This window comes from Rhipicephalus sanguineus, chromosome 4, assembly GCF_013339695.2.
Source record: "Rhipicephalus sanguineus isolate Rsan-2018 chromosome 4, BIME_Rsan_1.4, whole genome shotgun sequence".
NCBI lineage: Eukaryota > Metazoa > Arthropoda > Arachnida > Ixodida > Ixodidae > Rhipicephalus > Rhipicephalus sanguineus.
Window position 1 is genome coordinate 113,326,214 of NC_051179.1, and position 17,519 is coordinate 113,343,732.

Here is a 17,519-nt window from a genome sequence, read left to right on the forward strand (position 1 = left end):
TAATATATACACGATGTTTCACTCTTTGTATTATGTACTGGGCGCATTTCACGGAAGAGTTTCACGGTTTACAGATGATTCCCTCCGTAGCTTCGCCCCACTCATCATCATTCACCCCGTGGATATGCTGTGATTTTTTTTAGCGCATCCGCCGAATCGCTATAAACCTTTTTGCGCTAAACACGCATCTGAAAGACCTATGCCTAGGATCCTCCGTCTTTCGGAGACTCGCAGAGCGTGCCGAAATTTACAAGTCGATTCTAGATTTTATTTCCTTTCAGTCTGGAACAGTAGGTGTGCCGCATAAGATTCTGTGTAGCTGTTAAAATGCGTTTGAGATACCTTGGTATGGATCATATCTAATTATCGTAGTACGCAAAGAGTTTACGCAATAAACCTACGTACCCGTCACGTTTTTCGGGGCTGAGTGGAGCCCTATCTGAAAGAGGTCGTGGCGTTGGAAGCATAGAGAATGTTGGAAATTGGCTGCAATGAAAAAAAAGTGGACGTCATTTAGTCTTCCCCCCACTCGGGCTCGGTGGTCGAATTGTTTTAGGTGCTTGACTGCGGAACCCTAGTTCACGGGATGGAAACCTGGCAGCAGCGGCCGCATTTCGATGGAGACAAAATGCTGGAGGCCCGTGTGCTTCAATTTAGGCGCGCGTTAAGCAACACCACGGGGTCGAAATTTCGGTAGCCCTCCACTACGGCCTCTCTCATAATGTCGTGGTTTTTGGAACGTAAAACCCCAGCAATTATTATCCTTAATCCTTGGTGGATCGCGGCATACCATATTTTCTAGCTAAAAAATCTGACATTCCGCAGAGTGTGGACATCGATTTCTTGCGAAGCACTAAGGCGAGTAGCTGCGTATGCCGAATCTGTATTACGCACAAAGGCAATTTACTTTTAATGAATTATCACAATGAATTTACTTTTTCGGATAGATAGATAGATAGATAGATAGATAGATAGATAGATAGATAGATAGATAGATAGATAGATAGATAGATAGATAGATAGATAGATAGATAGATAGATAGATAGATAGATAGATAGATAGATAGATAGATAGATAGCCCAAAAGAAAACGTGTTCTACTTGATTTCTGGACCAGAAGCAATGTTAGAAAAGAGGACACGGCGCGCTGACTAATAACTCATACAGTTACGTCGCATATAAGCAAATAAAACACACACGTAAACGATCTGCACAACGCGAAGGGTTAGGGCGTGTGAAAAATGTGGTGAGCGCTTCTTTTTTACGACTATGCTCGTCCGCACTGTTTCTACTACTGACACGTGCGCGTGCACAAAGAGCACACCGGACAATATATTTTGCACTATCTTAGTATAGTAGGGCGCTGACTTCGAAGACGAACTGTTTTTTCTTGCAGCCCGACTTGACGCGCGAACAAATACGCTCTGTAGCAGGAAAACAGGCGCAAGCATCGACGTTCGCTTGGCGTCTTGCCACCGCGTCTGGTCCCTCGTCTCGTTTCTGCGTTGGCATCTCGGCTTCCCTCCCAGGCTCTTCTGCCATGTTCGAAATGGATAGCGCTTCAGTGTGTCCTCCTCCGCGAGCCGCCGACTGTCAGGCGTCAAGGGCGATGCTATTTACGGTACACGGGAAGTGGCGATTAGCTCTGACCCTAGGCCGCTGTTTTTTTTTTCTTACTGTTTCTTTATTACGCTGGCCATTTATGGCAGAAACCGCGTCGTCGTGTTCTAGCTTGCTCATGGCACCTACGCATTTCGGGGCTCGAATTTAGCTGTACTCGGAGGCTCCCACCGAAAAGTTGAATTGGGAAAGGGTGGGGGCAGAGGAGGAGGAGGGTTGGGTAAGGGGCACTTACCTTTTTCCTTGGCCCGGTGGTCAGCAATACATGCATGCATATATACGTACACACACACACACACACACACACACACACACACACACACACACACACACACACACACACACACACACACACACACACACACACACACACACACACACACACACACACACATATATATATATAAAGCCCGTAACAAAGCACTTGAAATGTATAATTTACCCTTCAGCGTTTATATTTTCTTCTGCACGCGTAATTTGTACTTTAACTGCGGCATGCCTCCGTTCTACCTTCGGATCACTCGTTTGATGGGTTATCTACCACCGACCGGTGACAACTTCGTTCCATTCCCAGCCATTAATGCGTTAAGTGCTACTACCAGTACCATGTGCGGAAATACAACTTGCAGGACGTTGTTAACCTAGCTGCTCAATAGAGTGGCCGGTCGTCTTCGGCATACTAACGGATGAAGCTGTTCAAGTGAACAAGGTTCTGCTCATGCGGAGTAGGAAATTTTGCTGCCCAAGGAACAAACGCTGCCACCTTTGCTGCCCTTCCGTCGAAACGGTTTCGCTATCTCGAACGCTCTAAGTTATTTTCGTTGAGACGGCTTGTTGCTACACGAGGAACAAGAAAATGGGGCTACTTGCTTTGTACAGGACGTGTATTCTTGTCTGTCGTCTAGTAACGCGCTGTCTCAAAGAAATATTTACTCTCAGTTCTATGGGCTTGCGCCTATGGACTGCCAGCGCAATGAAGTGTATACATGTAGCCTTTAGGCTCGCTGTAATTTACGAAATGAACTGCCGCGTGGTCTTTTCAGGACAACGACGTCAGTGTGCCCAAATCATTTCAGCACCTCGGACGGTTACTTCACTTGTTCGTTTTCTTTTCTTCAATGTGACAGGCTGACATCGACAAGGCTGTGGCCGCGGCCAAGGCTGCCTTCGACCTCAAGTCTGAATGGCGCACCATTGACGCGTCCCAGCGTGGTCTCTACCTGCTCAAGCTCGCCGACCTGCTCGAGCGTGACAGGGACTACATCGCTGTGAGTTCACGCATCGAATTCGTTCCAACGTTTCTTTCTCAATGTTTGCCGTGTGTCTGGTTCAATTGAGCGTGTTTCATAATGTCGTGACAGCGATTCACGTACGCTCAATGTTGCTTTCTCAATATTTGCCATTTGTCGGGTCCAGCTTGGTGGGTTTCGTAATGTCCAGACGCGAATTCACATACGCTTTGCCACGTGTGCAAGCCCTTTGATGGCAGCTTGATCAATTAATTGATTTCGTTATAAGGGAAACGTTGCCGACTCTTCATCATTTTCGCAACGTTTGATTTTTATATTGATGTGAAGAAATTGCGAGAGAAAATCCGCGAATAAGCACACGCGTACAAATTGGGACGAGCATTTTGGGGTGAACGTGCCTCAAGGTATGGTCAGGACATATCACGACAGCGTTCACATGATTGTTCAATTCTGCAAAAGAAAAAAAACTGGAATTGGTGGAAAAAGCGATGAAATATGCGACGCAAGCTTCGAGACACTCGTGCCATGTATACAAAAGTAGCGAACAAAGCACCATACCGACATGCTCCGAAGTAGGTTGAAATGAACAATCAGTTGAACGGTTAAAAAACAAAAAACCAATGTAGCAAGCTGATTCGGCCTCATTTGTCTTGGTGAGAAGTATTCGTTGTCCTCGACTACTTTTACCGGATCCATTCGCACGTGTTCTCGCAGAGCCTGGAGACGCTGAACAACGGCAAGCCGTACAAGTACGCCCAGGAGGACATTGACACGTCCGTCAAGCACCTGCGCTACTACGCCGGCTACGCCGACAAGGTCCACGGCAAGACCATTCCCGCCGGTGGGTGGCCTTAACCTCGTGGCATTGTGTATCGCTTGCCGAATTATTCTACTAGCAGTCCACAAGAGTACTACGAAAGCATTTGTGCCTCATATTACTGTTGTTACGAGTAGTATACGCGCTAGATTTGAAAATCATGCACGCATTCATGTACCATAATGGCGTAGCGCAAACGTGGCGATCATTGTTTGATTGAAAATGGGTGTAGTGCTCTTATATAACCTTCTCTTACAGTTACTTGCGTAGCTCATTCCGATGTATTGTGTCAGTTCACATTCACGGTACTTTAATGAATGAATGAATGAATGAATGAATGAATGAATGAATGAATGAAATATGAGGCCTCAGGTACTCCGTCCAACTGCAAGCATCACGTTACATTTTTCTACACTCTCTGCAAAGAGCGGGCCATGAAGTTCCCAGCCAGCTATACATACTTCTATACACTTCCTGTAGCTATTAATTTCTACGAATTGCCCATAGACGCTAAACGTTTATCTGCTTATAACAAAGCGAAACAATCTTACTACCAGTGCAGTACTGAGCTACAGAAACGTGGTACCCTGGCAACATGGCGGCTGGGGGCTTTGAGTTCCACCGGAAAGTGTTCGGTGCATGACCAGGATTCGGGGACATATGCACGTACCGCCATCTCTCGTCGGTGACTGCGGTGGCCTGCCGTAACTGAATGGGAAATAGGCGAAAAAAATTCTGTCTGACGAAAAAAGTTAGTTGTCGAAAACGACTCCCGGTTCTGTACAGCAGAGACTTATTTGAACATTTTGTTAAAATTACAGTGTCGCACTACAAACCGCGTGGCTTCCCAGAGTGTTTAAAATTTTACAATGGGGCCCCATGTGTTTCTAATGGGCGGTGTTCAATTCTCCTGGGAAGCCACATGCTTTGTAGTGCGACACTGAAATTTTACCAAAACGTTCCAGTAGGTCTCTACTGTATAGCACCCCGAGTCATTTTTGATAGCTTGCTTTTTTCAAGAGATATGATTTTTTTTCTCCCATTTCCCATTCAGTTACGGCAGGACGCCGTTGCTACCGCCAAGAGATGGCGCCACGCACAAATGTCCCCAAATCGTGGGAATGATTGTATTTCAGTATACAGCTCCTTCGTCCTTTGTGTACCGCAGTTATCCAGGTCGCTAAACCGCAGCGCTTTACAGTGGCACAAAACACGCCAGCAGTCATGCGTTGCACGAGCATCTTATTCCGCTCGCGCTTAGACATCGTAAATTTTTTTTTAAATACCCTTTCCAACAAGTTTTCCCTGTTCGTCTCGTGCCACTCTCTTTCGCGCAAAATATGTCCACCAATTTTGACTAATCTGCCGAACGAGGTGGGGCTGCTCCGTGTGACGGCTAATTCCTATTACTCTTCTCAAATAAAACACCTGCCGTGTCTGTCGAAACCTCGCTAGTTTTTTTTTTTTTCGATTCCATCTATTTTACTCACTCTATTCTCTGAAACCGCCGCTACAGACCCAATTTTGCGACCACTCGAAGCGTAGTACATCTACACTAGTGCACTGGTAAACGGAAGTCGTTTGTAATTACATCCGCAACAGCGCCAGTCTTGCTTAAGCCTCCGCTGTCACACGGATCGCCAATACGTATACAATACGTACAATGTGTGCTTTAATAGCGCTTCTTTTCCGCAACGATGATGCGTACTGTACTCTGGAATTTTTCAATCCCTATTTGCGGCACTCTGTCTCTATCTGGCGCAACAGGCCGTGGTGTATTCCATTCATTTCAATCGTGATCAGCCTATTTTATGTCTTGGGACTAGTTTTATGTCTTACAGGGCTCGTTACTGGGCGAGTGGGTGCATCTTCACAAAATGTGTAGAGTGATCCAACTAACGACCACATAGACCGCACTCAAGGACAAGCCCAGCCTTGCAGCTTACTTTTAATCCACACATACCCCATACATGTAGGTCCAAAAATTTACTTTTACATCGCTGCGCGTGCACGGCACACGCAGTCATCTGCGCTTCTCCTTGTGTCCTGTCTATGTGGTCTTTAGTTTGCGCAGCTTATAACTTTTTACTTTATTTTTAGTACAAGACGGAGACCGCTCCCAATAATCTCGAATTCACCCTATTTTGTGCATGCTGGTTTCATGTTATGCCTGCGAATTTTTTTTAATTTCTTCACACCACGTAACAGCTGGGGTTTCCATCTCTTGGTAACCATTCCAGCAGGGACCACTGTTCGCCTGTCGTACTCGTTACGTGGACGGCCCAGGTCCATCTCTGTCCCTTGATGTGAACCACAGTATCGCCTACCCCTGCTTCTTCTATGATCCATTATGCTGCTGTCATGCACGAGCTTAGGTGTTACGCTCTATAGGGTCGTGGTTTAGATTCCCGGCCATTACGGCCGCACTTGGGTGTACGCGTAATGCAAGGGCACACGTGTACTTATATTTAGGTGCTCGTTCAGGAACCACAGGTGGTCGAAATCAGTCTGCAGTCTCCTCCCACTGTGTCAGTCGTAATCGCATTGTGGCTTCGGCACGCAAAAATCCTACAATTCAATTAAATTCCCCACCTGGTCGCCTCAACGTTTTAACACATTGTCGGCATTGCTGCGTACCTTATTCCCTGTCACGTCTGTGTTGTTATCGCCGTCATAATTATCGTACGTTTTTCTTTCCTCTTCGTTGCGTCCAATTGCTATCGCAGGCTGCGCTGGGTTTTAATTAGCCGATCCTCTCAGGCTGATGAAAGCTTTCGCGCTAACTGCTACTTCTCAATACTGCGTTATGGAGCTAAATTGGACGACTTGTAAAACTTGTCTGTCGACCTGTCCACGAGTGTTAAAATGCGCAGGAGAACGCGTGTGCAGTTTGAACACCGTATTGTTATAGAACATTTATCCACTTCCTGCAGAAAAGTTTTGCAAATGGAGTCAACAGTAAGGTCGACCGAGCAGAATTGACAAAGTCGACCGATTCAGATTCTGGAACATAATACAATTAAACTACAGAAGGGCTGTGCATAAATAATAATAATAATAATAATAATATCTGGGGTTTAACGTCCCAAAACCACGATATGATTATGAGAGACGCCGTAGTGGAGGGCTCCGGAAATTTCGACCATCTGGTGTTCTTTAACGTGCACCTAAATCTAAGTACACGGGCCTCTACCATTTCGCCTCCATCGAAATGCGACCGCCGCGGCCGGGATCGAACCCGCGACCTTCGGGTCAGCAGCCGAGCACCGTAACCGCTATACCACCGCGGCGGGGCTGTGCATAAACTGATTTAGCGCATACCAAGTGCACCCTCTTTGATTGTGATATATTTTATAGATCTAAGGCCACGCTTGTTCGCATTAAATTATGCTCCCGACACCACAAGAGGTGTTTCGTTGTGCTGAAGACCTGTTAGTGGGTTCATTTATAAACTCTCGTATAATTTTTTTCCGCGTAACATTAAACACCATTATGACATCACTTCCGAGTTTGAGTACTCGTGATGACTGCCTGTCCAGTAAGGTAATCTTGACAAGTTTAAAACAGTTTCCCGAGAAACAGCGATGTACGCATGACAGCCCCAATTTCGCGCGCATTCTGTCCCTTGTATAGGTGGAATCGACTGTCACTAAAAAAATTCGTTTTTCTTTTTTTTTCAGATGGCAGCTACTTCACTTACACACGCAGCGAACCGGTCGGCATCTGTGGGCAAATTCTACCCGTGAGTATGCAGCTGCAAAAAGCGTGCACTACCACTCTCGACTTTTTCTTTTCTTCTTACTTTTTTTTGCGCTGTATAACACAAAGCCTATTGTTGACACCCGGTGATGACGACATACGCTCATTCACGACAGTAAAGACGACGCGTTACTTGTCAATGCGAAAAAGCACTGGTATTTAACTCGTACGCAAAACCAAATCGTTCTGTGTCATCTCCTATTACGTAACAATCTAAATCTAACGAGCAGACGTATGTCGTCGATTGGTTGCCATGCTGGTTGCTCAGCATATTCGTATTTAATACGTACGTAACTACGTGTAATCTGCTTAGTTAGCGAGGCGCTTGTGTCTTTAGTCTCTGAGTCCGCTTGAAACAGAATTTCGAAAAGGGGGAGGGGGGGGGGGAAAGTTCACTTCCCAGGGATTATAACATTCTGCTTCTAAACTGTATGTCATGGCTTGATTTAAACCAAAGGCGGCCACGTTCCATAGGTAGTGTTATGTGGAACAGCGCGCCCGCACCGTGTATTGGGTCCAGGCTAAAAAAAAAAAATTGCGCATTTCGTTCTCGGAATTCATCCAATGCACTTTATTATGCATACAGCACCATCCATGGTCGTCTATGTAGCTTCAAAAGATTACGTGCCCTAGTTTTTTATTTTAGTTACCTGACCATGATAAAAATATATAGGGAAAGTATATAACGCACGTACCCAGAATCGCCGCTGCACACCTAGTTAAATAAATTCTAAGGTTCTTGGTGCCAAGAGCAGCGTATCGTAATAAGGCACGCAAAAGTGTAGGATTCCGAATTAATTTGACCACTCGGGTTTCCTTAACATATATACCTAAACCTTGGCACACAGTTGTCCTTTCATTTCACCATCGTATACATGACCGTCACGGTCGGGAATCGAACCCGAGTCCCTGAGCTCAGCAGCGAAACGGCTTCTGATAACTTATCACGGCTGGTGCTGTGCACGTAGTAAGCCCTGTGTACTAAAACACAACCGCTTTTTTCAATGCTCTTCGCAGTGGAACTTCCCGGTGGTGTTGATCGCGATGAAGCTTGCCCCCGCGCTGGCCGCGGGCTGTGTGTGCATCGTGAAGCCCGCCGAGCAGACCCCGCTGACGGCGCTGTACGTGGCCCAGCTGTGCAAGGAGGCCGGCATCCCCGCCGGCGTCGTCAACGTGGTGCCCGGCTACGGACCCACCGCTGGCGCTGCCATCGCCGAGCACCCCGAGATCAACAAGGTCTCCTTCACCGGATCCACCGAGGTGAGCGAAAAGAGACTCCTTTAATTCTTCCCTTCCTCTAAAAGCAGACTTGGAGGCGTTAATGCGTGTCTGCGTGCGGGAAAGAAAGAAGAGCGACATTTGTGCCACTAGTTTGTCACATTGCTTCAGTAGGACGAAGATGGTAATGCGCTTAAAAGACGTGGAAGACGTGCGCATATGTGCCGCTGGACTGTGTAGCCTTGTCAAGCTGCTGTTTTTGCGGTTTTTCTTCCCGTCACCCGCATATTTCTCGTGGAGAAATAAAAGCTCCTTTGATTTGATTGATTGATTGATTGATTGATTGATTCAAGAAAGGTGAGGGCAATACAAGACATGCGTGGACAAGTTGAATGTTTCGCTACCTGCGTCTTGTCTCCAACTTTCCTCCACGTCCTTATTATAAAAGCGTATAAAAGCGTCATGAGGAGCATACCAGAAGGGGCATACACGAGTTATACAGCCGTTAATCTTTTTTTTTTCCGGGATATTTAGCTCCTTCTTCATTTCAGTGGGCTCCTATATTTCTTGTTTTACGTCAGCTATAGCTTATCTGTAAGCAGTCTTATGGGTTCAACGCGTGTTCCTTTCTTTTGATTTGGTTTGTGCCGGTTGTATCACAGGTAGTGCGCGCCTTTCTCCTTTATTTATGTTGCGTTCACTTTCGAGGGTTTAAACATATGCCTTTTACCTAATTTCAGCAATCACGTCCTATTCTATACCTGGGGCAAATAAACGCATAATCTTGCCTATTAGCAATGTAAAACAGGTAAAGACAGACTCGTTTATTTCCAGCATCGTTTCACACTGTTGCGATAATTAGACTAACTGGCCCAACAATCAGTTCGATCTTGCAGTTGTAATGATGTCTCAAAGAAGAACTTTCAGATTATATTAAACGAATTTTAGATTAGTATCATGTCAATAATCATGTTTGCTTAGTTGCTGTCTAAACAAAGGCATGTTGATTCCACCCCGCAAGCACAACTCCTAAAAAATGACCTAGGCGCTTTTTTCAGATACGTATCTGTTTGCTTTTAAATGTGTAGACTATCGGAAATGTGCGTGTGTATACATCAGCGACATGGGCGTGTCACTGAATGCATTTTATATTACTGTTTTGTCACTTCAGCGGCGAAAAACTTGCCTGCACTTTACCTTACCCTCCGCAGCATACTCGTGTTTATTACCGTAGCTCTTGATGCGCAAGCATCTCATCTCAAGCTCACTGTCGCAAACTTGTGCACAGGTCGGCAAGCTCATCCAGGAGGCTGCCGGAAGGTCCAACACCAAGAGGGTCAACCTGGAGCTTGGCGGAAAGAGCCCGCTGGTCATCTTCCCCGACGCTGACTGTGAGTGTGAACTGCCTTTGCTCAGCGGAAATAAGCCCTTTCGGTGTCATTATCAATGTCCTGTCTGGAAAGCTCATAGCGTCAAATAGTACATCGATGAGTGAGCAATCACGGTATCGTCCCGTTTCTCTTCAGTCTGTTCTTCTAGTTTATTTATATTCTTGGGTTATTGACTGAGTATTTGGTGCGCACGAGACCGATAGCTGCGTCAGTATTTGTCAAGTGGCAAGCACAAAGTCGCACTTTGTCTATAACTGAACTAAAACTATCGGGATTTGTTTTCCTACGTACCTTCTTTCGGTCAAAATTGACCTCCTTGACGTGAAAAACGTAGAAGAAAGGAAAACAGATCGTAGGATCTTAAATTTTTCTTGAGAATTCTTCTCGCAGGCACACGAACGGTTATATGTATGGCCTACAAGTAGACGACCTATAGTCGCAGAGCCACTATTGAAATTCGTATCATGGTTCGGAAACGGGCATCTCGAGCTTATTCTTCCAACATCTATTGGCGCATTAACAATTCTGCGCGATCGTTTTGGAAAGGTTCCTGTTGATGTACTGAACAATATGTCAAACCTGGTGCGGATGACGCTCTACAACTCTAAGCTCGTGCACAGACGTTGATTCGCTTCCTCCATTTTCGCGCCTCCGCCACAGTGGATGAAGCTGCCCAGATCGCGCACATTGGACTGTTCGCCAACATGGGTCAGTGCTGCGTGGCCGCTAGCCGTCTGTTCGTGCACGAAGACATCTACGACAAGTTTGTGGCCAAGGCTATTCAGCTGGCCGCACACCGCAGGACCCAGGTCGGCGACCCCTTCGACGACGCCACCGAGCAGGGACCACAGGTGAGCCGACGCTGCCTGTAATCCGCACCACCTTTCTCGGTTGTTTCACTTCCGTGGGACACGGAATTCTTTGAGTGAAATGGGTAGGACACGCTACCCCAGTATTGCGAAATACTGGTTAATGAGAACTGGCATCTTTTAAAGATCGGAAACAATGCATACAACAAAATGTGTAATAGGATTCTTTTTTTTTTTTTGAACTCTGAAATTTTACGCGGTCTCTCACATCTATAGCTCTTACTCGTCGAACACGGTTACACCGGGTCTGGCTCCTCGAAGCGTCATTCGCAATGCAAACATTACCATCGAGTGACCTGTAATCAATACTATTAGCACCTAAGTACCGGCATATTCGCGATAAGTACGGGGGCACAGTGACCCCTCCCTCTCAATCCGTCGTTAGTTTTGGAACCGGTTATGCCTAATAGTAGCCGTATACAGCAGAATAACGCGCGTGTCGATGTGGACAGCCTGTACGACGTCATATCCCTAACTCCTGCCACTCTCGGTTCTCAGATTGACGAGGAGCAGTTCCAGAAGATTCTGGGCCTGATCGAGTCCGGCAAGAAGGAAGGCGCCAAGATCGAGATCGGTGGCAAGCGCATAGGCAACGAGGGCTACTTCGTGGAGCCCACCGTGTTCACCAACGTGACGGACAACATGAGGATCGCCAAGGAGGAGATCTTCGGCCCCGTCCAGCAGATCCTCAAGTTCAAGACCATGGACGAGGTCCTCCGACGAGCCAACGACACCACTTACGGTCTCGCCGCGGGAGTCGTCACCAAGGACTTGAACACTGCCATCACCTTCTCCGACGGCGTCCAGGCCGGCACCGTCTGGTCAGTACTCAATTTTATCGTCAACGAATATAAGTTACATGGTTAAAAAAAAATATTTCGACCCTTATGACTGCCGCTATGATGCTCGCTTTACTGCGAGTGCTGTAATGCTCATTCCACCTCAGTTTAGTGTTCATCCTCGATGCGGTCTTTGATACAACAAAAGGATGTATTCACATCTTAAACGCAAATTTTTGCGATCGGATGAACGCAAGGAACAGAATGTCGTGGCAGCAGGGCACTACTGTCGGAGCAGCAAGCAGCACATGAGTAGACTTATCGAATATTAGCACGGTACACATTGCCTTCCTCAATACCCTATGTGGCCAACAATGATCAAATTCGGCGTTAATTCAAAGCGTTTCAACCGAGTTGCTGTCGATTACGATCGAGTCATGAATGTCCAGTGCCCTTCCGTGTGCGTTGAACCCATTAAAAAATTGATAAGGTGGAAACTTGGGTGACTTGGTTCGAGAGACCTAAAATTAAAAAGCAAGGACTAGTGGTACGAGTAGGAAAGATATATACGTGTTCTTTTTTTGTTTCTTGTTTTGTGCAATTTGCTATAATTTCATTTTTAAGTTACTCAATAATTACAATTTATTTCGTTGTTAGTTGAGCATTTCCGTGTGTACCCTATCAAGGCACGTTGTGCACCACTCGTCTAAGGGAAGGCGCCAGATGCGGCAAGGTTTATGTCCACGGTCAGTAAACTCCACACGTAGCCAATGTCTGTAGTCCGTGCGAACGATGGCAGTCAAAACGGAAGAGTTGCCGCTAGGGAGGTTGACTAGCCGTACGATACGCTTTCTGTGCGTCGCTACTGCACCGGACATTGCACTCATAACCTTGCGTCATGGTTCAGCCGTGCTTCCATGTTGTGTACTTTATTACAATGAGACTCTCTTGGTAGCTCTGCCGTGACTTTGGTTCCCTCATCGTGGCTTACCGCGCATGCGTCTTGCTTCCCTCTGACAGGGTGAACACCTACCTCGCTGCCAACGTGCAAGCTCCATTCGGAGGCTTCAAGATGTCCGGTCTTCACCGCGAATGGTATGATTTTTTTTTACTCCTGCTTCAATAGTTAACACTAAGCGCAAATGGTAAATCAGATTGTTCTCGATAAAGTGTTTCTTTCAAACCTTTATATTGGTTAATTAAGAGATTACACATGAATCATCTGGCCAAATTAAAGCCAGACTTTCATCGTTTTGATTTCGCGCCCAAGCCTTAAGACGCCGGTACGTTACGGTCACCTCGTTAATTTCAAAATATATTTGGCGTGCCCTTGGATTTGCGGATTCGCAAAGGTTATCGTAAATTCCTTAAGTTTAGTCTATGGCTTCGTTAGGCCATTTTTACCAAACACTCGCAGAAACAGTCCCAATGCGTGACGTAATGACGACCTGGGGCTGAAATTAATACGGCGTCGCCAATAATCATTCGATTTCGGTTCTTTTCCGCTCACTCTTCTAGCAGTAGAATAGGCTTCATTGTACAGTGGAAGCTTCTAATTAACTAACATAATTATATAAGTTATACTTACTACCAACTTAAGATCATTATTCACGCCCACATTTATACTTAGTATCCGTGCGCATACATTTTACAGCGAAAGCTGTTACGAGATCACAACACGGGCCATTTTTGGCGCCGTAGTTGGCCGCCGCCGGTGTCCGTAACCACTATCGCTCGAAATAAGAAAAAAAAACGAAATACGAAAGAAATTCCAGGATATAACGAGGTTCGAACCTGGGCCCTCTGCGAGGGAGCCCAGTATCCTACCTCGGAGTCATGCCGATGCTTGGAAACGCTTTGCAAAATGACCCTATACAGGCTTCATGTCGAGAAGGAACCAGCTTAACATATGTAATGTAGCGCGGTAGAAGAGTAAAATAACAACCAAGAGTCACACAACGCGAATTGCGCAACGAGTACGTTGTTGAATGCTTCCAACCCATTACAGAGGGCTCTGCCATAATACTTTGTCGCCATCAGCCACAGCATTAAAGGGGCCCTGCAACACTTTTCGAGCATGCTCAAAAAGCGCTGCCGATCGGTAGTCGAGGCTCCCGAGAACACGCGAGCCAAATATTATAGCGATGCGCACGGCCTGGAATTTACAATAAATTCTCAAAGTCAGCTGAAAATCGCTCCCTCTTCTCTCGACAAATGATGTATTAGTCCGCAAAATATGACACGATTGTCGGCAGTTCCACCATAGGCTGATGTTATAATCACGATAACACCCTCATTATTATTTCGTTGTTAATTTTGAGTTCAATAAGTAGATAATATGTATGTTTATATTCTGTTATCGCGTTAAAAACACCGAACAAACATTAATATTAGCACTTCCGGTCTCACCGACAGCTCGTCTGCTCGTAGTTGCGTGGTTCCGTTTTCTTCGCCATGCGCAGTGCCGAAAACGTGAATATTTCTGTGCTTTTGACCATCGCCGGTTGCTGTTGAGAGTGGCAGCCGTTCGAGTGTTGTCTCGTCAGCTGGGAACTGCATCGTCGGCACGTTCTCACGACCGACCGAGGCAGCCGTGCAGCATGTCTCCGATAACAATGCTGGCGTCCGGTAATGGCGGCGCTTCGGGGTCGTCTGCCAGTGCCGTCTTACGAGGCGGTGTATCGGAGTATGGGCCGAAACCGATCTCAGCTGTCATTCATTCCAAACGAGCGCGCAGGTTTGCTTCCATGGTTGGCAAAGCGATGAAAACACTACGGCGTTCGAGGTGCACACCCAACATTACCAAACCGACGCGCAGTTTTCAGGCACGCGCGATACGGCTCCGCTCGACGAGAACGACGCAAGCCGACCGGAAGTGGCGGCACAGACCACGTGGCTGCGCCCAGACGTCAGAGAGAAAAAGATGAAGAAAAATTTTCCGCCGGCGCTCTTGGGCTCTCCGCGCGCTCGCTGCGTTGAGTTGAGGGAGAAAGCTGCGGAACGTGATCTCTATAATTTGGTAACACCACTTAGACTTGACGGATTCGAAAAATTTTTGCGGCATATGACTCGTGAAGAGTCATACGTCAATAATGAGACTATTCCAATATAACTAAGAAAGGTGTTGCAGGGCCCCTTTAACAAAGGGCACATAATGCCTTACAAGTGTTTAGCAGGGACCACCGTTCTCCGCAGAACGACGAAAAATTGCACAGTGGCTGCTTCCCTACTTCACAAAAATTATGATTATTTATAGCGTAGTGGGTTTCTCGCAAGTGCACTTCTATTGGTTGCCAAGGAAGCCCATAAGGCTCCCATGATCCATTTCCTTAGGGTCTCAATAAAGTCAATTCCCTCTCTTTCTCTTTCTCACGTTAGCGTATGTTATAAAGCCTGGTGGGAGAGTGAAATAACGACCGGGCGTCATACAATGCGAATTAAATTGCGTAACTAGTGGGTCCCTAAGAGCTTCCAACCCACTACAAAAGGCTGACTCCTAATTCGTCATCGTCATCAGCCGTCGCATCAACAAACTGCACACAATGCCTTACAGATGGTACCTCGCTTCTGCGCAGAATGACGAGTAATGTCGTGGTGGGTGCTTCCCAACTTCACAAAAATTACCATTTGTGGCGTAGTGGGTACGTTGCTGGTGTAGTTGTATTAGTAGCCACGAAAGTTTATAAACGGGCTCTAGAAATTCCGCTCTTCTAGCTTTCTCTGTGACTGTGCTGCGCTTTCCGCGCAGGGCATTTTATTTATTTATTTATTTATTTATTTATTTATTTATTTATTTATTTATTTATTTATTTATTTATTTATTTATTTATTTATACTAATTACGCCGTTGCCCCTCCAAGGACCTTGTTACACCCGACAGCGCCAAGAAATGGCTTCCCACGTTCTGTTTACAAGTCTTTTACGTGCCGCCGGTCATCGATAGGTACTCTCGCATCGCATCTCGAAAAAATGTCATTGTTCACTCAAGGTAGCATGCAAAGAACGCCAGTGATGTTAGCTGTGAACGATTCGAATGGCGCTCTTTTCCTGTGGCGGTCTTACTTCACTTCCTTTTGCGTCCTCTTCTTAGACAGTAATTAGTATGAACAGAGTCACCCAGCAATCAGTAGCGTTACGTTGTGTTAGGTCTAATCCGTTGTGGCAGCGACCGGTCGCGGCGCATTTACGCAATGAAGAAAGTTTGCCGCCACCGACCGGATCTGCTGTTTTCAAGGCTCTGCAGTGAACAGGCATTGGTATTTCATGCTTCCTTTTTGTTGCAGACCGGATGTGTAAACGCCGTACATTTCTTTTTTAATCTCTTCTGTGTGCCTCTTTCTTTTTTCTTTTGTCTTTCTTCAGTAACGAGGACGGAATCCTGAACTACATCGAAACAAAGACGGTAAGTGCGATTTTTTTTCCGATCCTCTATAATTAAAGTGCGTACTTTCCATACATCTTTTCACGCAGTTTTTCGCGAAGTGTTCCGTGCAGTCGCCCTCTAAAAAGAGAAACAGTCCTTTAACTCTTTTTTTTGTGAGTAATGATTTGCGACGTATGACCCTCTCTAAAGAGCCACGTGAACTCTTAAGCGCCCATTATACTCTCTTCGGAGAGCAGTGGGAGCGTACAGAAAGTTGACGTGCCCCTTTGAAGAGTCATATCAGTGGAAAATCGGGACTCTCTTAAAAAAAAGAGCAACACATACATTTTTTTTTTTTTCTTAGAGAGCATTCGCAGCGGAAACAAGAATGACTGCTCGCACGGCATCTTGTGCCAAAGTGCAATAATAAACTTAGACTACCGTGCATTGTTCTCACCTCGTCTGTTTTGGCTTTTATTTGTTTTTTTCTACACAGGTCACCATCAAGATCCCACACAAGCACTCGTAAAGAACTCGGTCACCAGCCATGCTCACAAGAAGCGTTCCTTTGTTCATCCTCTGAAGTCTTTCCTGTTGTCTATACTCAAGCGAACCCAAGTTTTATGTAAAGCAAGCAATAAACAGTTGCTCCTTATGCTTCACTGTCTTCTGCATAGCGAGTGACCAAGGCAGAACAATTTCCAGAAGTTTCCTTGACGTTTCAGAAACCGCTCGGGTGGCACTAACCCCTTATATCTTCAAATCCGCTGCTAAACGTTCAACAGCGTTCTTTCTGCGTCGGGGTTTCGCAAAACCTCTGCGGCCGTGCGCCACTGAAAGCGGATATGTGCAAACCAGCTCCTAGCATAGCCATCGATGCCTAGTGATAGCCAATCGATAACCGATCAATAGCTAACCGATAACGAACCCTTTGTATCCCACAGCCAATCCAGTTGCGCAAGTAAATATTTTTTTTGCGTATATGCAATACCAACACATACGAAAGTGGTAATAAGCCAAAGACCTGGAAAGTTTAACTTTATATAGTTCAAGAATGAAAGAAGTGTCCACGTATGTGGACGTTGGGAACACCAGTTACATTAGGTCCATCATCCTTCATCGTATATGGGAACTTTGGTTACTGACGGCTCTATTTCAACACATTAACCATTATCATCAGTACTTACCATAATCAACGCCTTCATTAGTTCAACACGTTCATAATTAATATCATCATCATCATCATCATCATCATAAACTTTCACGTGGCTGCTTGCTAACGGCTCTGATTCAACGCTTTCATCATTATCGTTCATTATCGCCATCATCAACACGCTAATCCTCATGTTCAACGCTTTCAACATCATCATTATCATCATTCAAGGCCCATTCGCTTTCCCACAGCTTTACTTCAGCGTGTTCGTCATCATCTGTATCGTCGTTGATCATAATT

The 17,519-nt window shown here is 45.9% G+C and overlaps 1 protein-coding gene across 1 annotated transcript in view; it reads left to right on the top strand.

Annotated features, from left to right (window-relative positions):
• The window catches only part of LOC119390586 (aldehyde dehydrogenase 1A1), a 34,835-nt gene extending 18,114 nt beyond the window's left edge, over positions 1–16,721 (top strand). Inside the window, exons 3-12 of the mRNA XM_037658181.2 lie at positions 2,748–2,888; positions 3,585–3,711; positions 7,368–7,429; positions 8,464–8,706; positions 9,953–10,055; positions 10,716–10,906; positions 11,423–11,745; positions 12,724–12,798; positions 16,066–16,105; positions 16,563–16,721. Of these exons, the coding sequence (XP_037514109.1) occupies positions 2,748–2,888; positions 3,585–3,711; positions 7,368–7,429; positions 8,464–8,706; positions 9,953–10,055; positions 10,716–10,906; positions 11,423–11,745; positions 12,724–12,798; positions 16,066–16,105; positions 16,563–16,595 (1,338 nt within the window). The 3' untranslated portion in view covers positions 16,596–16,721. The remainder of the gene's footprint in view (positions 1–2,747; positions 2,889–3,584; positions 3,712–7,367; positions 7,430–8,463; positions 8,707–9,952; positions 10,056–10,715; positions 10,907–11,422; positions 11,746–12,723; positions 12,799–16,065; positions 16,106–16,562) is intronic.
• Positions 16,722–17,519: the final 798 nt, after the last annotated feature.